Source organism: Microplitis demolitor, chromosome 5 (assembly GCF_026212275.2).
Source record: "Microplitis demolitor isolate Queensland-Clemson2020A chromosome 5, iyMicDemo2.1a, whole genome shotgun sequence".
Lineage (NCBI taxonomy): Eukaryota > Metazoa > Arthropoda > Insecta > Hymenoptera > Braconidae > Microplitis > Microplitis demolitor.
The window spans coordinates 10,133,711-10,160,547 of NC_068549.1; the positions used below are offsets into that span (position 1 = coordinate 10,133,711).

The 26,837-nt window shown below is 32.0% G+C and overlaps 1 protein-coding gene across 1 annotated transcript in view; it reads right to left on the bottom strand.

Moving 5' to 3' along the window:
• Positions 1-26,837, bottom strand: part of LOC103575591 (leucine-rich repeat-containing protein 15) — a 134,048-nt gene that overhangs the window by 67,261 nt on the left and 39,950 nt on the right. The window contains exons 3-4 of the mRNA XM_053739430.1: positions 23,807-24,072; positions 8,316-8,610 (exon numbers count right to left, since the gene is read on the bottom strand). Of these exons, the coding sequence (XP_053595405.1) occupies positions 8,316-8,610; positions 23,807-24,072 (561 nt within the window). The remainder of the gene's footprint in view (positions 1-8,315; positions 8,611-23,806; positions 24,073-26,837) is intronic.

A 26,837-nucleotide genomic window follows, 5' to 3' on the forward strand; every position in this document is an offset into this window, starting at 1 on the left:
TAGTATAAATCCTTTTTACTGTAGAATGTTCTACTGATTGTATCTTATAAACAGTGCACTTTAGCAATATCACCTAGTTTAGAAAATCTCATAGATTCTCATACATTCCCACAGAGATTTTATGAGAATGAATGAGTTCTATGAGAAGTGCTATATGGTTAAGTATAGGGCCTTATACATACAGCTATAAGAATCTTTCGGATTTTTTTAGCAGGGAAGTATAATAAACAATTCCGTAGAGGACGAAATTTTCTAAAAGATGGGTGCTATGCATCTTTTTCGTACGATGAGCCGTTTTTTTTTCACTGTTAACAAAATTATATGAAATAAGTGAAAAATAGACTTTCGGAGCAGATAGAATCGACATAGTTCGAGTTAGAGCAATTTGTTTTATAGACTTTTAAATTCAACAAATTCTCTGCAAATGAAAACTGGTTTCAAAACGATAGCTTAAAATCTGGCTAAGTTATAGCAATTAAAAAAATATGTTATTCAAATAACATACTTTTTAAATGAAAAAATTTGATACTCGAGAGAAAGTACTTTAAATTTAATTTAAGAGCTGAAATTTTTAGGGAGTTTTTTCTCATTGTAAACAACAAAATTTTCTTGTGTCGGCTAGAAAAAAAAAAATTCGTTTCTAACGAAGCGGATTCAATTAGAAAATAATAATTCATTTATCGATTATTTTCCGATTGAACCCGATTGAATCCGACAGAAAATTTTCAATCAGTTTTAATCAGTTTCAATCAGAAAATAATAATTTATTTATCGAATATTTTCTGATTAAATTCGATAGACAATTTTCAATCGGATTCAATCGGAAAATAACAATTCTCAGAAAATTTCATAGAAACTTTTTTTTAGGTAATTTCATTTCTCAAAAATTATTATAAATAAAGTTTTTCAAAATTTCGCTTTTTTTTCTAGTTATTTTCATTTCAATGTCAAGCTCTTAAAAAAATAGTTTTCTGATTAATTTTTTATAAATTCTAAAATATATTTTTTGTATTTTAATTTATATTTTTAAATAAATTTTTTTCATGGAGGTGTTTAACGCAAGGATTTTCGTATGCTTCAACTAATAGAAAAAAAAGTTGCTTAAACCAAGAGAAAAATTTCTTAGAAAAAAAGATATATGAAGAGGAGAGGAAATTCACCAGTCCTTGGCAATAGCAGTGGGAGTAGTTCGGTGCTCGCCACTAGATAGCGCCTACCACTTGTGAAGTGTCCCTGGTAAGAAACGTAGTTTAGACGTATTATATTCCAGACTTGGAAGCAATTCTGACACGAGCACTCCTCTGTTCTTTGACAGAGTGACAAGTGCCATTTTCGGTGGTAATGTAGTATATCCTATATTACTTCATGACATAAAATCTAATTGTTAATTCAGATTCAATGTAGATTTTAATATATTTAATTTTTCAATTTTTTACAATTTAATAATATATAAAATTATTTTTTCCTGGGAATCGGTAATTTTTGATTAATTTACAATCGAAACCTTCCGGAAATATCTGATTAAATCCGACTGAAACTAATCGAAAGTCAATCAGAAATTTCCGATTGACTTTCAATTAGTTTTAATCGGATTCATTCGGAAGTTTCCGATTAAAACTGATTAAAAGTCAATCGGAAATTTCTGATTAACTTTCAATCAGAATCATTCGGAAGTTTCTGATTGAATCCGATTGAAACTGATTGAATGTCAATCAGAAATTTCCGATTAAATCTGATAGGACGTTTTCAATCAGTTTCAATCGGAGTTATAAATCAGGGCGTCAGGCTCAATATAAAAACTTAACTTCGTTCTCACCTTCTCGAAACTGTTGTTAAGAATACCTTAACAATATTATAAATCATCTCGATTGTACACTTCACAATTCTTCAACTATCTCTTTATTCATTGAATAAAACAGATCCAGATAATATATTTAATACTTTATGAATATAATCAGTTTATTTCAATCACCAACTGGTGGCTGTTCAACCGAAGGCTCGGGTGACAATATCGCGGGTGGGAATGTTCTACTTTGCTCCCGTGGTGCGTATACAATTTTTTTTCACACCAGGATGGAAAGTTCGATTAAAATAAAATAGATCCTGTAGTTACAGGCTAGAGTGCAAGCTGAGTTAATTATTTAATTCATAAACATTATGGTCTGTTCAAATATATAAATATTGCAAATTCAAAGGGACCAAAAGATTAAGCTGGATCTCGCTTACATTCTTTTACCAAAAAAAAAAAAACTCATTTTCTGTCAAATAATTGATAAGGTATAATTTATTTTAAACTGAAACATAATTTGATTTTTATAATTGTTTAAATCATGTACTCAACTTTGAATAATAAAACAATTAATACAATTAACTATGAAATAACTATCAACATTAATAAATAGGGAATTCATATGCACGGAAAAAAATAGGTACTGCAACAGGACGCAGTCCTGTGGAGTCAATAGGATAAGGAACGAGTTTCATGTACCAATTTTTTTCTGTCAGTATAATAAAACTTCAAAATTTGAAAAAAATTCCAAATCTTGGAAAAAAATTAAAATCTTTTTTCGAAGTTAATTTTTTTTTTTTTTAAATCGGAATTCTCGATCAAAATTCGAATGTTCATTATACTGAAAAAAAAAAAAAAAAATTGGTACATGAAACTTATTCCATATCCTATTGACCTCACAGGAAATATCTTGTTTCTCCCATAGGAGTTGTCCTGTTGCTGTAACATGGAAATCTTCACAGGACTGCGTCCTGTTGCAGCACCTATTTTTTTCCATGTACATTTAACTATTTTCTTGATTATTAGAGTCGTATTTGTAATTATTAATTGTGAGCTGTTTAATTTCACAATTTTTGAAAGTGACAAAAGGAGAATCAATGGTCACAGAATCAAAAACTTCATTCTCGATTTCAATTTCATTTAAATCGTTTTTTTTGCTGGCTGATATGTTCGGTTTTTTAGTGCGAATAGACTTTAAGTTTGTTAAGTTTTGAAGAGGGTATAATTTATTTGGATTTATATTTCGCGATCGTTTGGGTGCAGCTTCATTTTGCTCAGAATCAGAAAATGTCAAGTTAATTTCACGAGACAGGTGGTGGTGGAGTTAAGTCTTCATCAGTATCAGGTATTATATGACATTCAGACGGCTGCTCTTCAACAATAGCTGGTATCGTAGTAAGATGAGTCGAAGTAGACGTTGTTGGTTAGTCAGCAGCTATTATACCATCGTAAATTATTTTTTTTATTAGCTAGTGAATGCTCGATGTAGCCTTCAGCTACGGTACTCAACCGCCACTCGCCGAGTTGCTTCACTGAAGTTAAATCAGCCCCTGAGTTTGCAAGTAAGGTGGCTCCTATACGGCGAAAACAGTGACCTGTATATTTTTCTGGGTTTTCCAATTGAAGAAAGATGGCAATAATTTTTGGGAGTTCGCTAATCTTGTTTTTACCAATGACTTGAAGCATACATTTTCCTCTTTGATAGCTGATAAAAAATCTGGTAGTATCAATATCCTTAGGCCTGAGTGAAATGTATTTTTTTAACTATATCATAAAATTCTTTCCTTATTATAAATGATCGTGGATAATGATTTTTATTGTCTCGTATGGTTACAATCATTTGGGTGCCTGTATCTTCTACTTCATTGGTCGTAATTTCAACAAATTCACTGGTCCTCAAAGCACTACATACTCCAAAAATCAGAACAACCTTATAGATAAAATGAATAATTTTATAGTAATTATAATTTTTATAGGAGAGGGGATGAGAGAGCAAAACCGGATACTTCATAAAATGCTAATTTTTTTGGTTATCAAATACGTTAAATCTTTTTTTTTTGTAATATTCAATGTAAATAGAAAAATTTTCAGCTGCCTTTAAAAAAAAATTATATTCTACGGACTAATTGTTGTGCCCCTAAATAAAAGGAGAAAAAAAAAACAAAATTCTGGATATTAAATAAATTTGATTAAATTAAATTTTTTGGTAAGTAATTTATATAATGAAAAATTACATTTCACATAATTATTGAATACGAAGGAAGAAAACAAACTTTTTTGATGTTTTTATCGTTAAACAAAATCATTAACATTTTTTAACTGATTTTTCGATTTTTGAAAAAATTTCACTACTCATTGTAAATTGTTAATTTTTTATTTTGTGATCATTATTCATTATTAACTTGAAAGTTGAAGATTAAAGTTACTTTTAATTCCAAAGAAGATATTTTCAGAAAAGCAATTGTGTTTTGCTTAAAGTAATAAATTAAAAAACTATTAAAAGTTAATTAAATTTCATAATTTTAAAAATTGTAAATATTTTTAAGTTAATTCTTGACATATATCTAAAGTCATTTGACACTGGAATTTCTGTTATTGTAAATTGATAAAAAAAAAAAATCAAATTGATTTAATACTTTTTTTATACAAAAAAAATATTTTTTTTCGAAATCTGTAAACAAAAAAATCAAAATAATGCTCAATTATATTTACAAAAGTGATTTTGGAATGTTTAAAAAATATTTTTAAAAAATATACTATTTCTGTAGTATTTTGGTGGTATTCCGTATTGCCTACCCCTTCTCTATAAATTACATTTATTAAATTCACGTTGTGAATATTTCTTTTATTCTACTCACTTTCATCGCTAAGTAAATTGTATCATCAGATTCATTTAAAAATTTTTTGATTTGCGCTAATGTCAGAACTTGAGCTTTTTTGGGATTGTATCCCTATGCTTGGTTTTTAATGAAAGCTTTGAGGTTTTTGTACGTATTTAAATTAATATTATGTCATAAATTCATCGTGGTTTTTAACATGGACCATATACTCCATAGGGTTGAGGGTTGATGTGTCTTCACAAGTTCATTAAAATAAACAATAAAAACATTCTCATTGAATGAGTCGGATCTATTTCTTTCTTTCCAGGATAAAAATTCTCTGTATCGAAACTCATATTTTTTTTAGACTTTTCTGGGAGTAAATTTTGAGTGATGAGTTGTCCTTCTTCTTCTAAATTTCTCAATATTTCTTCTTCCCCCAAATTACTATCACTGCAGTCGTCGGAACTCATATTTTAGATATTTTTTAGTTTAACAAATTCAATTTAGTTTTAATTTATTTATTAGCCTTTGATCTGATATCATTAATTCAATTTTATTATAAGAATATACTATTTTACACTTAAATAATAATTTCTCTTTTGAATCGAATATATTTTTAGTTTTTATTCAATGTAATCGTGGTAGTCTTATTTATTTTATCGATTTATTTAGTTATTTAATCGATAAATATTTAAGATTTACAAATATAATTAATCAAATAAACAAGTCGTTGTTAAGTTACGCGATAATTAGAAAAGCTTGACGCATGCTTATAAAAATTAAGGCATGCGCATTATTTCTTTTTAAATTTGATAGGGAGGGAATGTGGCACTTTCCTCCCTGAAATTAGGGTGAAAACCGAACTTTCTATCAAGGTGTGAAAAAAAAATAAATTTTTCGTTCTAACACAGTCTAGTATTCTTGTGTGCCGTATAACATGTATTCAATTTTAGCTCAAGTAAAATACAACTTTTTTTAATATAAGTAAAATTTACGTTGGGTTTGTATTTAAAATTTTGTTCCCCTCGCGGTTTAAATTCACCCTGGAAACACCCCGGAAACACGATGGAATCACGGTGGATCCACGGCGGTTACACGGTGGGTTTTGTGTCATTTTATCACCGTGATTCCACGGTGATTACACGGTGTATTCACCGTTATTCCACGGTGGCTACACGGTGTACCCACCGTGATTCCACGTACAGCGCGTAATCACCGTGGATACACTGTGGAATCTCGGTGAATACACCGTGGAGTCAGGGTGGGTACACCGTGTTACCATCGTGGAAACACCATGTAACCACCGTGTATACACGGTGATAAAATGGCACAAACCCACCCTGTAACCACCCTGGATCCTCCGTGTTTCCACTCCCAGGGTGTTTCCAGGCTGATTTAAAACCGTCAGGGTCTCAATACATTCAAAAAAAATTATTGTATTGATAATGATTTTATGATAAAAGTAAAATTTAAAGTAATGATAATGAATTTATAAAATTTATTTAATTAAATATATAATATATTAAAACACCGAGTACATGAAAAAATTTATAAATTAATAAAGCTTAAAAAAATAAAATATATAGTAAATAAAAATAAAAATTATAAATTTTTCAATGAGCTTCTTCAACAAGTTAACTATTAGAAAATTTAGTACATGAAATTTGTATTTTTGCTATTGATGCCTATGGTAAACATACAAAGAAACGTAAAAACTCTGAGTCTCGCAGGTATAGAATCCAAACTTTCATGGCTCGGACGCATTTAACAAAAATGATGACAATAGATCATTATGATAAGCTCTACGGGTTAACTGTGGTTATAAACATCTTCGTGAAAATTAAAAAAGCATATAGTTCAGAAGAATCGCGATCGTCATCCGTCATCACTTACATAAAATACTCAATATCGCATTCTGTGTAGATACAAATTTGAATCAAATTCGTATGTTAATTAGATCCTAAAGTAGTCTGTGACCATAAACTATAAATTATCGCAATAATTTATAGAAAATTTTTTTTTTTCCTCGAATTCTATTTAGAAACAATCCACTATGCACCAAAAAAAAATCAGCGTAGCAGCAAAACAATTATTTATCGAGTTATAAGCAATCAAAGTTAGTGCTTGAATTTATACCTTTCAAAAACCATGTATTTCAACCTTCAATTATTTATATCTCGGGTAAAAAATTTTTTAGGTTTATGAAATTTCAGATAGGAGTAGAAGAGATTTCAATCCATCGATTTATATGTTTCACGTTCTAATGCTATTTTTTTAAATACAAGTTATTCATGTTTTGAATTTAGGGTCGATTTTTTATGACCAGATAGTAGGGCCTTATTCCCAAAAGTTGGAGTTTGTTATTATCGTTCAACGCTGATACAGTTGCGCCAGCACTCGGACGATGCTACTCAAAGTTTCCAGATATTTCCGGAAAAAACTAGTTTCTATTTTTCTATTCTTTTGATGTTCGTTATTTGTCGTACAATCGTTCTTATCTATTCTTATTCATCGACATTCTTTTAAAGAAATCGTCGGCGATGAATAAGTATTCTAATGCATTCAAAATATCTTATCTATTTGACTATTTTAGATGCATGCTTATTAGTATACGCTTAAAGAAAATATATTATTATTAATAATACAATTATTTGAATATATTGATTTGATAAGTCTCAGGTCGGTCTCTTATTATTTAAGATTTTAAATTAGCAGAGCCACCTAACGAGCAGCCTGGGACGTAACACTATTGTTGCACAAGTTTTGGAGCCCAGGTATGTTTTTAAGTCTTGTCCGGGTTATTGGAGCCATTATTGATTTAACTAGAACAACTAAATACAATAATAAATTGAAATATTAAAGAGAAATAAATTAAAAAATAATTTGTTATTTTTACCATGGTACTGACATCCACGGTACTGACATTTGATTTTATACTTTACCTAGCTTTTTTTGCAGATAATGAAAGTAATTTACCAAATTATTTTTTTGTTCCCGTAAAATCAAATAAAAATTTAGTATAATTAATTCAAAAATCGTATTAATAGTCGTAAATTTCAATACCATGGTACTGACATGTAATTTTATGACTTACCTTTCTCAGAACAAACCATATTACTCTTATCATAATGTTGAGACTATAAAATAAATACGCAGCTGTAAACACTACACAAATAGTCCTTCTTTAAAAGGCTGCTATAGAGTGCGTATGAAACTGAATTAAAGGTGGAGCTTAGGCGGCAAACATTCTAAATTTGAAAATTGAATAAAATTTTCGGACATAAATCAATCATGATTATTTCTTTTTACCAATCAATATTTTGGTATAATTGCAATATCATTTAATGGACTATGCATTAGAGTTTAGTTTATGAAAGGTAAACTTTACCTTACCAAATGAATCCTAACAGAAATTTATACATTTAGTTTAAAAAATGAGAATCGGACATCCATGGTACTGACATTTTGAATGTATTTCAGTAAGTTGTATGTGATCCGTAAACACTTATGTCTTAATTTTTTATGTCAATTGTAGAATACTATCGACTTTATAATATTTATAATTTTATAATAAAACAAAGGCATGTTGAATGATAAATAAAGTACTAGACATAAAAAATCACAGTTATCTGAGAATCACCCATATGTCTTATAACGTATCTAAAATCTTATTCGAAAATTATGTAGTTAGATTATTTAATTACATGCATAACTAGAGAGTCTTCATCAATATCTGTAAGTCTCGGGCAGTCACATAAATAGAGTTCTTCGAGTACAGGTAACTGTGAAAAAACATGACGTCCAATATGAGTTACATATGGCAATGAACACATGCTTAGCCTCTTAAGTGATGGAAGATTAGGAAAAGCATTTATTTCATCCAAAATTTCTAACGGATTTTCATCTAAATTCAAAGATTCCAAAACTATGGCATCTTTTAAAGCAGACGGTATTTTTGTGAAACGATTTTCACTTAAATGGAGTGTTTTTAATGTTTTTCTGAAATGGAAAAAAATATTTTTCAAAATTAATACACTGATAATATTATTATTTAGAAAAAAAGTGGGGGTAAAAAAGGGATCCTCTAAGAATAATGTGACAATTATGTTTTTTCTTTTATTAGTTCTTTTTTTCCTGGTTCCTAAATAAGCATTCGGTAACCATATAACCCAGTCGTGAAAACACATTAAAAACGTGAGACTTCTTTAAAAAATCCGAAAGATTGAAAATTGTTTTTATCAGAACAAGTATTCAATAATAACTCTCACATGCATTTTTAGAAATTCTTTATATAAATTCAGTCTCACACAAGTTTTCATTTTCAGTCTCATGGAAGTCTAAAGACTCGTTAGCTGATTGTAAGCAAATCTATTGTATTATGTGGCCAAAAATAAACGAGACGCATGAATTCAGACTTGCTGTAGAATTGCTTACGGTTTCTGCAGATCTCTACTTTTATTCCACAAACCGTAGGTGATGTTCTGAGAAAAAAAAAAAAACCTGATGGCTTAATAAGCATTTCCACAGAAATTCTTATGCAACAGTCTTATTGTTAATTCTTGCTTAAGAATTTTTTTAATCTGCATGTCCAGATTTCCGTAAGCCTAAAAACAATCAAAATCCGTGAAAAAATTTTCTGATGAAGCCTTCCCGGGAAAAAGAATTTGTATATAAATATATAAATGCTTAGATAAAATTAGACATGAGTTTTGGTTTGATCTAATTTTATATAGTTATATATAATTTTATATAATTACATATAACTTTATTAAGTAATATATACAGTAATTGTCATGAAAAAAAAAAATAAATAAATAAATAAATCCCACCGGCTCATGGACGCGAACCCAGGTCCTTCTGGTTCGAAGTCTCAGTTGCCATCCACAGTGCTGTATCTCACACTTGAGATCATGAGTTAATTGTATTTATTTGAATTCAAATGAACTTAAGAAAATTGAAGACATCAATAAATGATTGATTTTGTTATTAGCTTTGTAGTAAATTATAACATTGTTCATAGAGTAAAGCAACAATTAGCGGTATACCCACTAATAGCGGGACAATAATGAGTTCTTTTAGTAAATAAAAAAAAAAATCAGAAGTTAAAATTTTTTAAACTTAACTAAAATTTTTTAATTTTATATCTCAGTTTTTTATAACTTCATTCATTGTTTTAACTTCAAAAGTTTTGGTGTCATACTATTTTTGGTTTTGTTAATGTATTTCTCAGAAATTTGAAAAAAGTTTGTATACTTCATATCATTTATGAATGCGGTAAATTAAAATAATTTTATAGAATTTACAAAATGTTATAAATCATTGTTAAATCAGTTTTTCTGAATAATCTTACACTATTTGATCATATCTAAATTAATTCAAAAAATGTTTGATACTACCCGCATATCTTAACAGTATTCACTCAAAAATTTTCATTAGATAGAATTTCTTAGACCTCAATCATATAAAATTTTATATAACTATAAAAAATTATATAAAAAATTTCTGACCGAATATAAGAATATGATTATATAATTAATTATAAGAGTATGATTATATAATTATATATGATTTATTATACATAAGATATATTATATAACTATACATAAATATATAAAGATAAATATATGATATATTAAAGATATAAGAAAGATATAAATATATAAGATAATATAATTATATATATTTATATAAAATTACACATAAAAATATATAATTATACGTATGTTTATATTATTAAATTAGAAAGATTTATATAATTATATATAAATATATATAGTTATATAAGACTATATATGAACTTATATAATTATATATATTTATTTATAATCATATATTGATGTATACAATTAAACATAAAATTTTTTAAAAATTAGATATAATCATATAAAATTATGTAGAATTTTATATAATTATATATGATTATATTTTATTATATAGAATTTATTTTTCCCGGGTTTTATGACCTGATATGACCATATTAAAAAATTTGATATATCCATATCTGTCCTGATATGATCTGATATGCCCATATATAATTTTTGATGTATTCTTATATAGTCTGATATGAAAATTGGCCATATCAAGCCGTATCAACTTGATATGTCCATAACAACTTGATATGTCGATATCAGATTTGTTATGTCTTGATCTGACTTGATATGCTTGTATATAATTTTTTTTATATGTCCTGATATGACCTGATATAACCTGATAAGAGTACATATATTTTAATATGCTTGTGGAAAAAAATCTTGATCAGGTTTGATATGGCTTGGTATGCCCTGATATGGGCACATATACTAGTTTTTTAAAGATTTGGTACACATACGTTTGGTAATAGTATATTTTATCATTCATCCAATATAAGTGCTATCTCAGCGCAAGCTTTTTTGTTCGCCAAATAGCTATTTGCCCATTCAACTGTTTCCATGACATTTGTATGCGTTAAACGATTATCTGCGTGCGGCTGGAAGTAAATTTGCGTGTGACAAGTAAACAAGTCGCACAATAGTATATTGTACAACTAGTGCAGTAAGTTGTCGATTGCCCACGAGAGCGCTCATTTGCTCGTGTGGCTAATCGGCAATACCGCACGAATTGAACATACTTTTTTTTATCATTAATGCGATATGAGTACTATTTCAGTGCTTGCTGTTTTATTCCCCAAGTAGCTTTTTGCTGATTTAACTGTTGCCGCGACATTTTTGTGGGTTATACAATAATCTGCATGCGATTAGAAGTAAATTTGCGTGCAAGAAGTTTACTTGTCGCACGCAGATAATCGTATTACGCACACAAATGTTGTGGAAACAGTTGAATCGGCAAACAGCTATTTGGCGAACAAAAGAGCGTGCGCCAAGATACCACTTATGTCGCATGAATAATAAAAAATAATTTAGAAATGACCAAATAACGTAACATTGTTTGGAAAAATCGATTTTATAATGATTCATAAAATCTTATGAAGTCTGCTAAATATTTTAATTTACCGCATTTATACATATTATAAAGAACACAAACTTTGTTGAAAAATTTTTCCAATAAACTAACGAGACCAATTTTGAAATATCTGAGAGAATTCCAAATTTTTTAATGAATTTAAATATAAAAAACTGAGATTTTAAATTGAAAAAAGTTTAATTAAGTATAAAAATCTTCAACTTTTTTTTTTTTCACCAAAAGAATTAGTTCTTGCCCCATTGCTGGTTGGTATACTTTTAATGGTCCCGTTACTCTGTAAACAATAACATAATTGAATATAAGAAAAATAATAAAATTAATCATTTATCTGATGTCTTTAATTTCCTTAGGTTCAATTTTATCTAAATAGATATGATCAACCTTACACTTCAAGTTCGTGATTTGGCAGAGTAGTCTCAATCATAACGTAGAGTCGTAAACATCACGTTGTGAGAACGATTAAATAGATTGTAATATCCCAAATTTAAAATCGGTGCACATCTAATCAATTATTACTGTGAGGTAGCGAATACGTTTCGTCATCCACATTAAAATATCTTTCTGCTTAATACACCAGATAATTATAACTGATACTAATAATAAAGAAGCCCACTCTATGACGCCCGCAATGGCCTCAAGTGGCATTAAACGTAACGGCATGGGCGACGCCATTGATAAAACGCCACTCAAGGCGATAAAATAAAACATACCGAGAGTTGTCACCAGCTCGCTAATCCTCGAAAAACAATATAAGGATATACTAGCTCAATGCAAGGTAACAACTATTGATTCTAATGCACCTAAACCTAATTTAAAAACTGCTAACAGACACAGGGTGAACAAAGGCTCAGTGCCGGCAACATTAAGCCAAAATGAAGGTGATTGGGAATTCCCAAAAAAGACGGCCAAGCCGCGACTAATTAATCAAGATTCGAAGGACAGTATGGACTGTGACAACAAATTCGGAGCAATAAATACGGAAGAAGATGACTGTCTGGATAATAAGTCCATTAACTTGACAGCCGATTCACAACCATTAATATCGACCGAGCAAGGCCAACATACGACGATTCTGACCAATAGAGAACAGCAGCGCCCACAAAAACAGCTTCGACAGCAGCCCATATTTATAATGGAAGAAGACGTAAAAGACACATGTGATAAATTAAAGTGCCCCGACATTGACAAAAGGGTTTTAGGATAAAGCAAAATAATGGCAGCCATACTATAGAAGCAGCTAGTAGAAACACCTATGAAGCAATTAAAAACAAACTCCACTCGCTCAAGATACAATTCTACACGTACACACCAAGAGAGGTAAAGCCACAAATAGTCATCCTAAAAAACATGTATGGTAATTACTCAGCAACCGACATACAAGAGGAGCTAAATGAATTACAATGAAAAATTAAGATAACCAAGGTAATACCAATAGAATGTGAAAGAAGCAAATTCAAAAAACAATACTTCATCATCCAATTGACTCCAGATAGTAAGAATAAAGAGTTAACCAACATTAGGCATATTGCTTGTCAAACTGCGCATCGGGAGCACTTGATGAAAAAGAAAATAACTCAGTGTACAAATTGCCAGAGAGTTGGTCATTCCAGCTCTAGTTGCGCAATGTGATACCGTTGTATCAAATGCGGACAGTCGCATGAAAGAGGAACCTGCCCTATACCTAAGGAACAAGACAAAGCTGAGCTAGTATGCATTAATTGTAACCAAAAAGGACACCCGACGTCGTACCGAGGATGTCCGTTCCTCAAATATGCAGATCAACAACGAAAAATAAAGTTAGCACAGCAAGCTGAGTATCAAAACAGAAATAAGATGAGAACTATAAACAACTTAACCCCTAACCTAGCCATGTGCCGCTACTTGCCCAATCAAGATAATTCACCGAACGGTCAAATCAACAACGAAGAGTGGCCAAGGCTTCACGCGTTGCAATTTAGTCGTAACAACAATGAGCATACCTTTGGAGCAGCAAATAGACCCACAAACAAACAATCCTATGTGAGCGCAAGCACAGCAACCCAAAGTGATTCCCCGCAGTGGACAGAGGAATTAATATCTGGTATCCATAATATTTCACGGCAACTAAACAACCAGGGGACATTAATTGAAACCCTGAACGACAGAGTCAACTTTCTATACACCACAGTAGGAATCAATTACGGCGATTAAGATCAAAGACACAATAAAAATGAATTTAAGCCCAAGCAGTGCCAATGCGAATTCGCTAAAAATATACGCAATAAATGTGAACTCTATACAACACAATCGCAGGCGCCTCGAGCTGCAAAAATTACTTGTAGCTAAAAATCCAGATATAGCACTCATATCAGAGACTAAACTAAACCAAAATCATATCATTATCTACAAAAATCACAACATTGTACGAACGGACAGACCAAGATCTATCCAAGGAGGTAGAACAGCGGTTCAAGCTTCGTAATCAAGCTCAAAATACGAAACAATTTTGTTAAAAACATTTATATCATTAGCTTGTATGGCACAAATTATATTCGTAAAATATTCATAAATGAACTGAACTGTCTTTTCAATAAGCTAAAACTGGACCAAGAAAAAAATGCTTATGTAATTGCGGGTGACTTCAATGCAAGAAGAATAGAGTGGGGTGACCATGCCGACAACGAAAGAGGACACTACCTTAGAAGATGGGAAGCAAACGAAACCCTTAAATATAATGCAAAAATATACACAACTCTAACTCCATCCCGAATGGACAGCCACACTTTCCTGGATATCTGTATCACCAACCTCCTAATCACGGATTTGGCACTAGGCAAAATCAACACTTGCTCATACGATAGAGACCATCAGGCACTTGAATTTACCATCAAACTACCAAACAAAATGGAGTACAATAACGCGCACCATGAACCATACCGATTCAATTACAAAGCCACTAAATGGATTAAATTTGCCAACAAACTTCAATCCAAGTGTAAAACTATCATCCCAGAAAACCGCAACCTAACAATAGATGAAGTAGACGAACAAATCAAAGACATCAACCAAGCAATACTGGACATAATCGAGGAAGTCACACCCAAATTGTAGACCTAGAAGCTGAAAACATAAAAACCATGCTTGAAGATTCACCCAAGAATAATAAGGCCTTCACAGAGTTCTCGGACACAAACCCAACGTCGCTTCCAAAACATGAGGCTGAGAAAGAGTACTTTTTCATAAATAGCTTACCATTAAGTAAAATTCTCGCTAAACTACCTAATAAAACGTCAAGTGGAGTTGATCGCATCCCGACAATTATACTAAAACACCTCCCTAACAACACAATTCAAGCCCTTACGGTCATATTTAACAATGCACTAAACCTGTACTACTTCCCGAAGAACTGGAAAAAAGCCAAGGTACTACCTATCATTAAAAAAGATAAGGGCCCTTAAAAAGCCACAAGCTATAGGCCCACCAGCCTCACTCCCACCATCAGTAAAGTCTTTGAATCAGTAATGAATATCCACATCAACAGGTTTTGCACAGAAAACAAGATCATACCAGAACAAAAATTTGGCTTCAAACACAAACATTCGACAGCTCACGCTATTAATAAGCTGACATGATCTAAGATAAAACCTTCGAGGTATGGGATGGCACTAATTCTTCAAGCTCAGTCTTCAGTATCACCGAGGGGCTACAGCAGGGTACGGTGAACTCGCCGATCCTATTCAATGTATTTACAGCATCTCTGCTCAAATTATTCAACCTAAACGCTGATAAAGCCCTGGCCAAAGCATTCGCAGATGATCTGATAATATACGTGGCTAGCAAAACACCCGAGAAGAGCAGGCAGACACTCCAAGAGTTACTTGACATCATTGATAAGTACTATCAGGTCTGGAATCTGCGCATAAATCCTGCAAAGTGTGAAACAATATTAATTCGACGATCCAGCCACTACCATTCTAAAAATAGTAGATCAGGACTAAACACATTCACGCTTAAGGCAAAAATCCCAGGTACTGATAAAATCATAAATGTATCGCATAAAACATTGTTTAAATATTTAGGAGTACACCTGGACTAATTACTTAGACTCAACAAGCATATTGATATTTAAATCGATAAAGCAAGAGCAGCATTCATGGCAAATCGACGTCTGTTCTACTGCAAGCACCTGAACAGAAGAGCAAAAATTATATGCTACCAATTATAAATAAGACCGATACTTGCCTACGCTGCACCAATATGGTAGAATACCAGTGCAGCGGTAATGGAAAAATTGAGACTGTTCGAGGGCAAATGCCTAAAAGCTTGCTTGAACCTGTACAGATCCAGCACCTCCAACTTCAAGAAACTTATTAGCAACGAAGTCATATATAACATCGCTAATATTCCAAGAATCAACAATTTCACTTTGAAATTGAACCAAGACTACTTTGCTAAACTACCGCTAGTTGATAATGACGAAATGAAAAAAATCAAGGATACTGATAACCACGCTATGTGCATACGTAACACCAACACGGCATGTCTCCCACCGCAGGCCTTTATATATTTTGATAAACTCGGCATCCTACAAGACAGTAACAACATACCAGTAATCTACCACTGGGGTAGGAATTCTGCAAGTAAACGCATTACGCTCACAGCGGACGACGTTGCTAAAAAAAAAATCCTTTGGTTATTATATAGAAGTGGGGCTCCCCTGTTTTTTGGCTATAAAAAATCGAAAAATAGAGTTTTTCACAAATTTTTAACTTCCCGTTAAGAAAATCGACGATTTACAAAAATTTCGGGAAGTTATTGTTTTCACCCCGATTTTCGAAAATCGAGTTTTCATCAGATGTCGACGTTTTGAGGTCCTAGAAAGATATTGTGACTATTTTCAGAATGATGTTCGAGTGTGTGTATGTATGTGTGTGTGTGTGTGTGTGTGTGTAAACTCTTTGTAACTTTTGAACTAATGAATCGATTTGGATGGTTGAGGTGGCAATCGAAAGAGCTTGTTGGCCATTAATTTTCCTGAAAATTTCAGATTATTTGATCGAATAGACTCGAAAATATTTGCGAATTACGAAAAAAAAAAAATTTTTTTTTTAGTTTTTTATTGGTTTCTCAAAAACGACTTATACGATCGACTTCAAAATCTAATCAGCTCTATTACTCAATAAAACGCGTCGATTGCCACCTCAAACATCAAAATCGGATAATTCGTTCGAGAGTTATCGCAGGAGAAAGAAATGGTGAAAAACGGTTTTTTCTAAATATTTTCGAAACGACTGACGCGATCAATTTCAAATTTTAATCAGCTCTAGAATTCAATAGAACGCACCGATTGCTACGTCAACTATCAAAATCGATTGATTAGTTCAAAAGATATCGGCGTTGAAAAGTTAAAAAAATAACATTTTATGTTATTTTTTCCGGATAAATCATAATATAACGTACTAAAATGTGCCTGATATCATACCAACTCATCTTTTTTATGGGTTCTTTTGATCATATAATGCCATCGAACTTGGTTTTTAGTTTAAATCATATTATCAACAAAAAAATCGATAAAACGTAGTTTTTAATATTTTTATCGGATATTTCATATTTTATTGTTTCTTACATGAGTCAAAACTCATTTAAATCTGGATTTTGATCCCTGACATTGATTTCTGCCTCAATACACTTATTTTACTGAACATTATCAGGAACTCAATTTTAAAAACCGCTTCATTGATGATTTTCCATTCTTAAATTTTCAAACTTCAGCATAACGGGTAACTTGTTAGAGCTCGAAAGGATCGTAAAAAAACAATTGCATGTGATAGCTCGAAGAGCTCGGAAATATATCTACATTAATGTTTTTGAGTTCTTTGAGGTCGAAAACAGCGGGAAGTTTTGGGGCTGGCCCGCAGGGTCAACCGACGCCCAGATTTTTTTTTCTTCATTTCGTTCTACTCTTCGGCGGATTTATGAAAAAAATTAAGTCAGTACCCGAAAAATTCAGTTTCATAAAGATTTTGGCGATTGAAAAGTCAAAAAATTAAATTTTCGATTGAAACGATTTTGAAAATCGTTTCAATCAAATATTTGAGCATTGAAACGTTTTTTTTTTTTTTATAATTTTTATTTTTTTTGTTGTGCATTGAAAATAGAATAGGTTGAAAAAAAAAAGTAGAATAACTGAATTAGAAAAATTTTAACAGCGTTTTCACTGTTTTGCTAATCTCATAAATTAGGGATCCACTGTTTTTTGGCTATAAAAAATCGAAAAATGAAGATATCCGAGAATTTTTTGTTTTTTTTTTTCATTTTATTCTACTCTTCGGCGGATTTATGGTACAAATCAAATCAATACTTAAAAAATTAAATTTCATAAAAATTTTGGCGATTGAAAAGTCAAAAAATTAAATTTTTGATTTTTCATCGTATATTTCAATAAAATTATTCAGATAGGAAATAAATAAATAAATTTAGTTTATTATGAATAGTATAATTACACAATAAATTAATCTCAAAAAAATTCAATTTAATTTGCGTGGGTATCTACAATACTCTGTAACGTATATTTTTAACTTAATACTTAGATAACTGGATTAAAACGTACGAAAATTTACACGTAACTTATACCCAATAAATTTACTCAAATACTCAAACTCAAAATACACAAATCGGGCTACGTTACACTTCGCCCACCGATCACCCCTCTCATTTCCTCCAGATCCTGACGGGCGCTAGCCGACTTTTATTTCCCCGGTATCGGCAACCGGTCTAAACGTACACGTAAATTAAAATCTATTATCTAAATCCTTCGGAGATGAGAGAAATGAACGGTGGTAGCGGCATGTCCTGGTGCGCTCAGTATGCTAGGTTGTGGATAGAGGGTCGCGGTTCTTTTTACGCGGAAGAAGCCGATCAATTAAAATTAACTTAAATAAAATAAAGAAAAGAAAACTACATAAAATATCGTAAAGAGGACGCGAGAGCGACGCGAAGGGCCCAATCGGCTCGCGGTCGAGTACTCTCGGTCCATCAGACAAATAAATACCTGAGTATGACATCGGGAACCCCTCGTGGACGACGAATCACAAAACTTAACACCATTTTAGATAATAATAAAATTAAAATAAATAATGCGGTAGCTCAAGACGGCAAAATCACGACAACCGGCGCCAAAACTTAACCAATAGAGCCACAAGCTCCAAACGACATCAGCCAAGGGTGTGGTCGAGGCATAACTTTGGGGCTCTCCGACTCACAACCACTCGCTCCAAGACTCCAAACTCGACTACTGGGTCGACTTACACTCGAGCGACCCCAAAGTCCAACTCTCGGACACCATGGTCAGTTCTCAACTACTGTGCTCTCGTCTCCTACTCCATTCATGTCTACACTCTACTATTTCCAGTCACTCTTACATTCTCGCTTCTCCATCTATTCTTCCCCCACCGCATACAAGCCGTGGACTCGCGGGTCTTCCCGCGGTGTCACTCCCCGTGATATCCGAAGTTAGCGAATCTTCGGCTTCCTCGAGCATCGCAAACGAGGCCTGCCATACCCAAATAAACGTAAACGTATCCCAGCTAACTCCGAGTATCAACACGAAGGGGTGGCGACATCTCAGTCGCTCCTCCGCGATCACCACGTCAACCCCGAGAGCTAGGCCAAGGCCCAGTCGTCATCACTGGTCGGGAGGCACGGTATTTTGGCCACTATCCGCAACACAGCTAGACACCCCTCGTTAAATCCACGCTCAACCACACAGACACTCCAACACAGACAACATAACGTACCTATACTCGTACTCTCCACACACTTACTTCACCGCACACGTACTCCATACTCTCTACTCACTATTTCCTACACTCAACTCAACACACGTACTAACTCTATCTCTCTCTAATACCCAGACTCACGTTTACTCCCCTTCTACTCCATCTCCTCGGCAATGTAACGTCACAACTCTCATAAAATTTTTGGATCGTCGAGAAGAACTCATGAAGACGTAATCGATGGTCAGCATAATAACGACGAAAAAAAAAATCGGCTATATATGCTGACATATATTCGTTACGCTTTCCAAAGCTCGGAATGTTTGCTCTTGCATCTCGCCAGGACCTTTCAATATTCTGCGTATGCGCTCCATCTTCCGGGTTCACAAAATTTAATGAGTGATTAACTTCCCTCGCGGTTTTGATTCACCCTGGAAACACCCCGGAAACACGATGAAATCACGGTGGATCCACGGCGGTTACACGGTGGGTTTTTTGTCATTTTATCACCGTGATTCCACGGTGTTTCCAGGCTGATTCCAGGCTGCTTTAAAACCGTCAAGGTTTAAGATGTTTGAAACCTGTAATAAATACAGAGAGATATTAATAATTAGTGAAAAATATTATTTCAAGCAAAAAAAAAAAATTATTTCACTATTAATTTTCTTAGAAATTTGTATGAAAAATTGTGTCATTATTTCGTGATTGATACGATGGCGAATTTTCTGATTGGTAAATACCAATATTGTGAAGTTTCGATGCGTCATAGGGGTGAAGTTTCGGTGGGGTCCAGGGGCGAAGCTCCCCAATATTTGAAAATAAAAATGAGTATAACGATCGACCCTAAAAGCTATTCCTTCAACTTCCTGCTAATTTCAAACGCGAAGCAATCGTAATGTAGCCTGTTGTGACATTTCTTCTTTGAGCTTAAAAACACATTTTAGGAAATAACGTCAAGTACGGTGGTGAAACCAATAACTTCTTGGTTTTCAAAAAATCTTAGATATTTCTAGTGGCAAGTTAAAAATTTAAAAATAATAATTTCCCAACAATTGCCTCCACTCTAATAATTGAAATTCCATCACAAATATCCAGAAAAAATAGAGCATTTCTTCAAGAAATTTATGATGAAATTTAGAGTGAAAAAATGGAACAAATTACTGTAAATACTTTTTAGAAAATTTGAAAATTTTAACTCTTTAAACTTCATTATGAATTTCAACACAAATTACAACACACATTAACTGAAAAATTGTTCCATTTTTTCAATTCAAAATTCATCAAAAAATTCTTGAAGATATATAGTATATGAAATTAATTACCTTCGTCTTCCAAGCAATCATAAGCACGTCAGCAATCAGAGATGATAGTGGTATGTGGACGAATTTTACGTTTAATGACCTCTGAAAGTGTTTTTTGTGTGCTATCAGGAACAGCCTCCATAAACACTTTATTGATTTCACGTTCAATTCCGCCAAATATCCACTTACCATCAATGACTCTTCCACGATTATATTTCCACTTGCCGAACTTAGCTTCATCTATCTCCACAATTTTTCCTCGACCTCCAATTTTTTCATCAGAATTTTCAATCACTCAGTACTCCAATACTTCTCTGATGAAAGAACTCCAATCGGAGTAAGTATTGGGTGATAAATCGAACTTGCGTATTAAAAACTCTTGATGAGGAGGATTCATCAATAAATATTCACCGACGAATAGGCAGCACTTTTCAGGTGTCAAATGTGCTTCAGCAAATCAAGATCCAGATCGCAATGATCGTTTGAAATTGCAGCTTGTGACTACTTTTTTTTTATTCGCAGTTTCAGTGGTTCGTCTCTGGCACCTTCAACGTGAATTGTCGAGGTCGAGATCACAAATTCGCCGACAAGATGTGCGTTTCTCTTTTTTGGACAAGGCTGCATGTCAAAATAAAAAATTCACTGTCTTCACTGTCACGATCGTTAAAAATGGTCATAGCTTCAAATAATTTGACATCGCAACCAGTACAGGGGATTTTACGACTAAAAAAATTAACGTGAATGATTATTGATTATTATTTAACAGATATAATTTCATGTCAATAAAAATAGTGAAAAAAAGAAATGAAATTATGGATAATATTAATTATAATTTATTTTTAATCGGTAGTTTTATTTAAAATAATACGTACCTTCTTGATGTAGTCATAATATTATTCGTAACAATTAAAATTTAAATACTAATAATTATTCACAAATTATTTCAAACAATGGAATCAGCCAGAATTTATTGATAATTAATAAATTAGATCAAATATAACAATGGAGACATAAATCAAAATTTCATATTTAACTAAATGTCTACCTTTTGTAAGTATCGCCATCTAGCTTAAAATAATGAAATTATCTGTATATGATGAAATCATGTTACTGACGATAGATAAAATTTGAAAATTTAAATGAAAATTTTTTATTATTTTAAAAATTTATGCAAATATATAAATTATCAATGTCAAAAATTTCTTATAAATTGTTAAAAATTATTTTTATTTTATTGTACATAATAATTTTTTTTTATTCAAAAATTATATTATAAATTTAAAAATTATTAATGTTAAAATTTTTTTTTATTTAATTGTAAATATTGTAATTTTTTATTTAATTTATACATTTACACAAGTTATTGTTGTTGAAATTTTTTTAATTTTAATAATTTACAAAAAAAATTAATTCAAACTATCAAAATCAAAATATTGATTTATTGATTATTTAGTTGCCAAAAACTATGAAATTTAATGTTTTCGAAGTAAACATTAAAATCATCGTAAAACCAGTCAAAAGTAGAGCAAATAAAAAAAAAATTAATATGTCAATTATACAAATATTCATTTTAATTTTTTGACTTTTCAATCGCCAAAATCTTTATGAAATTGAATTTTTCGGGTATTGATTTAATTTTTTTCATAAATCCGCCGAAGAGTAGAACAAAATAAAAAAAAAAAAAATTGTGAAAAACTCTATTTTTCGATTTTTTATGGCCAAAAAACAGGGGAGCCCCACTTCTATATAATTACCGTCCATTTCACTTATTCGACAACAGTTCCAGAAATTGACATGATGGACTTCCACAGACTGAATAGTAAGTACTGGTGGCTTACTACAGAGTCAGAGCATCGTAAGGTGGTGGCGAGAAGAAGAGCAAACAACTGGACTGCGTGTTGGTGAACCGGAATGTAAATATGTATATACCCTTACTCCAAATAGTAGTATGAAATTAAAAGGTTTTACTTAGAAATTATTTAAAATCAATCATATGATCATAGTATGAGAGAAAAATATCAATGCAAGCAGCTCCAATCCTGGAGACCAGCACTAAATAACCAGTGATGTATCACGCTTACCATACATGTGTAATGTTTAAATTTTTGTTTGCAACCTGTTTTAAATATTGTATAAAGATGTATATTATGTTATAATGCAAATAAACTTAATTTATAAAAAGTGATTTGTTAGAGTGGTTAACAGATCAGACGTACTCGAGTTCGAGCCCATAATCCGGGTGGATTTTTTTTTTTTTTTTTTTTTTTTTCATGACAATTACTGCATATACAACTTTACAAAGTTATATTCAATTTTATAAAATTATCTATAAATTTAGTTTCTGAGATAACAATATTAATCTGATATGTTTACTATATATAGTCTGATATGTCCATATCAGAACATATCAAATCTTATCTGTACATATATTGTCTGATATAGCCAATTTCCATATCAACCCTGATATGAACCGCCCATATCAGACCATATCAGAAAACTTTTTCACGGAAATTTAAGAGACTTTATAAGATCTTCGGAAAAAATACTTATTGATTTTACCAAGTCTTGTTTAAATCTTTTGTAAGAGACTTACTGAAGAATTTGCATGAAATAAAAATGTTTAAGACAATGTTACTAGGGTAATATAACCCATCTATGAAGAAAAATTTGAAATGTGACAACAAAATAAGCCCCTAAAAATAAATTTCTAAAATTCTGTATGTTTTTTTTTTCTGTTGACTTAATTTAACTTTATATTCGTCACCAAGCAAATGAACCTACTTAAAGAAATTGAACTTTGTAAATTTCTTTTAAGATGAAATTTTTTTTTCTTATGGTAAAAATAATTCGGATATTTAAAAGTTGAATTTTGAAAAATCTTGATCGATCTCCTACAAATTATTTAGCTACATGATATCAATGTGAAATTAAGTTTTAAGTATGAATCCTGAAAATTTCAGTTAAACTAATTAAGTGAATATTCGTTCAGCTGATTTGAGATTTTTAAATTTATATTAAGAAATTCTGGTTGGTCTAAATTGCCTCATGATACCGATGATGCCCCTATCTAAAATTTAGAAAAAAATTCTAGGGATCCATTTTACCCCTTACAATATTAATTTATGTAAAAAGTTTAAGGTGTATGTTAACTATTCGCCCCTTTTCTAGATAATGACTTACTTATGAAAATAGAACATGTGATCTGGAAGTGTTTGGAGATTGCAATCTTCGAGACATAATTCTTGCAAAAAGTAAAGATTCGTCAATGACCGCATAATGTAATCATCAATAATACTCAGAGGATTCCCACTAAGAATCAATACTTCTATATTAGTAACATGTTCAAATAAATCCTGATGTAATGTATGGAGATTGTTATGTCCAAGATTTAATATTCGTAGTTTTGGTAGCGGTTCCCATTCATCAGGAGCATATTTACGTTTACCCTATTGAAAACAAAAAGAAAATCACGAAACTATATTTGTAGTTAAAAACTTCAATTGATTCCGATTGAAACTGGAAGGTACCTCATCATAAGCATTGCGATTAAAGTGCGATTGATTTTCAATCGGAGGCAGTTGGTTTTTATCAGAGATACTACCTTTTTTTTCTTGCATTTTAAATTTAACGGCATCAATAATTTTCATAATATGAAATTGAAGGAAAAAAAAACTTTTTTCATGATATCAGCATCGAAACATCAAGTTTCAGTATCTCTACAAACCCAGTTGAAACAAGATAATTTCAGTCCGATGCCGCAAGAAAATATTAGCAAACACGTAAATTGCGAATGCCTTCAGTCGGTGGACAGAAAGAAAATTGTTTCGTCCCTTGGGAAGTGGAAAATATTAACTCAAAACACTACTATAAATATTTATTTTTAACTAATAATTAACTATAGTTACAAAACATTATCATGAAGTCACAATTATTTTATATGAGTTGTGAACTGAGCAAGTAAATTTCTACGACGAGTCAAGTGCCGAGTTTGATCGTCAACTGAGAGATTTGCAGTCATTAATAATATTTGAGAGCCGATTTTAGAGATTATATGCATACCTGGATGGATTAAGTGATGACATCAACCACACCAGATAGCACAGAGTACGAACAAATATTCAAGTGCTGCGTAATGAATAAAATATTTTAATTAGTATGTTAATTAGAATTTAGATAATAATTATTTGTGACTGCAAAGCTCACTTACAAGTGATTGCTTATATGTAAATTATATAGCCGGTATGGAGAGGTTAGCACGCGGTCAACAAAATGATCACAGTATTTTTAAATTAATTGAGATGAGATTTGACAAAAGATGATAATGAAAAATTAACTGATACATCACCGAGGAGTAATTACGATGATTGATCGCCTGATGGATTTAATTCGCAAGATGTAGATTTATTCGGTCAAACGAACTTACCTGTACGTGAAGTTCGATCGTTATTATATGACAGTCTCACCCGAAACGATTATATGTATACAAACTGTAGTATCACCTTTTCTAGCTACTTGTAACCACGTATTTTAGGGTTTAAAATTTGAAATTGACGGGCTGCCGGCTTCTGTAGAGGTGGCGGCGCCCTGCAGTCACTTTCGTCATATTGTTGAAAGCAGAAAAAAGAGAATTTCCGAGGATGAAAGGGAAAGGATATTTTAGAAATATCCTGGGGATTATTACTGAATGTGTGGGAATGTCATAATTTCGGGCGAGACTGTCTTATAATAACGATTGAACTTCACGTACAGGTAAGTTCGTTTGATCGCATAATTATACTTCCAGTGTCGCCCTTATGATTACATGTATACAAACTGTAGATTTTCAGAGAGTGAGAAAATTCTTTTCTAACTTCCCGCTCAGAAAGTCAATGATTTTCGAAAATTTCAGGAAGTTATTGTTTTCACCCCGATTTGTGAAAATAGAAATTCCTGGAGATGTCGAAGTTTTGAGGTTCTAGGAAGCTATTCTGACTAAATTCAAGATGATGTCCGAATGTATGTATGTATGTATGTACGTACGTACGTATGAAAATATTCTGTAACTTTTGAATGGATGAACCGATTTTGATCGTTGGAGTGTCATTCGACGCGGCTTGTTATTTACTATAAGCACTAAAAATTTGAACTTAATCGGTAGAGTACGTTCGGTGATATTTCAAAAATAAAATTTTTTCAAAAATGTTTTTATTGAATAACTTTTGATTCGCTTGATGGATTGATTTCAAAATCTAATCAGCTCTTAAACTTTGTAAGCCGCGTCGAATGCCACCTCAACCATCAAAATCGGTTTATTCGTTCAAGAGAAACCGTCTTCAAAAGAATTAAAAAAAAATTTTTTTTTTCAGTTTTTCTGAAATTTCTCAAAAACGTCTTGATAAATCAATTTTTAAACTTGATCAGCTCTAGAACTCAATAAAATGCGTCGATTGCCACCTCAACCATCTCAATCGGTTTATTCGTACATGCGATATCGTTGTAGAAAAAATGGTAAAAAACGTTATTTTTCGAAAACAAAGGCATACAAAAGTATTTTCGAGCTCGCAGAGCTCGAAAATGTATCCACAACAATTTTTCGAGCTTAAGGAGCTTGAAATGGGCGGGAAGTTTTGAGGCTGGCCCGCAGAGTCAACTGACAGACCGATTTTTTTTTTTTTTTACTGGTTTAAAAAATAAAACTTTAGTTTTTTTTTTACAACTAATGTTAGAGCTGAAGTTTGGTACCATGGGAGACCCATTCCAAGCCCCACTTCGACCAGCTCTCTATTTCATGAGATGGGAGTAGTGTTTGGGTCCATGTGAGGTCAGACTCGTGGTGGCTGTTGGTAAGGCACCCACATGCACTACATGCCTAATGGGTAAGCTAATGTGAGCTTACGCTCATATTTCGCTTTTATAATATATGGTGGAATCATAATATACAAATAGGGTTACTAAACGTAAGTATGCCCGAAAGGGCGAGGTATCGGTTTTCCGTCCAACGGCAGCGGACTTAACAGTCCTGTTACATTAATTTTTTTTTTTTTTTACCATTAATGTTGAATAGAATTTTCTTTTTTGAAGATTTTAACAATTCTACTTGTGCAAAATTGTTATTGTTTTGACTGCTAATTGGTCTATTGTAAAACTTAGCGAACACTAGAGATTCTTCCGACTATCCGGCTGTTTTCCGCATAAGATCTAGACTTACTCTTGCTTTCACCGTTTTAGATGT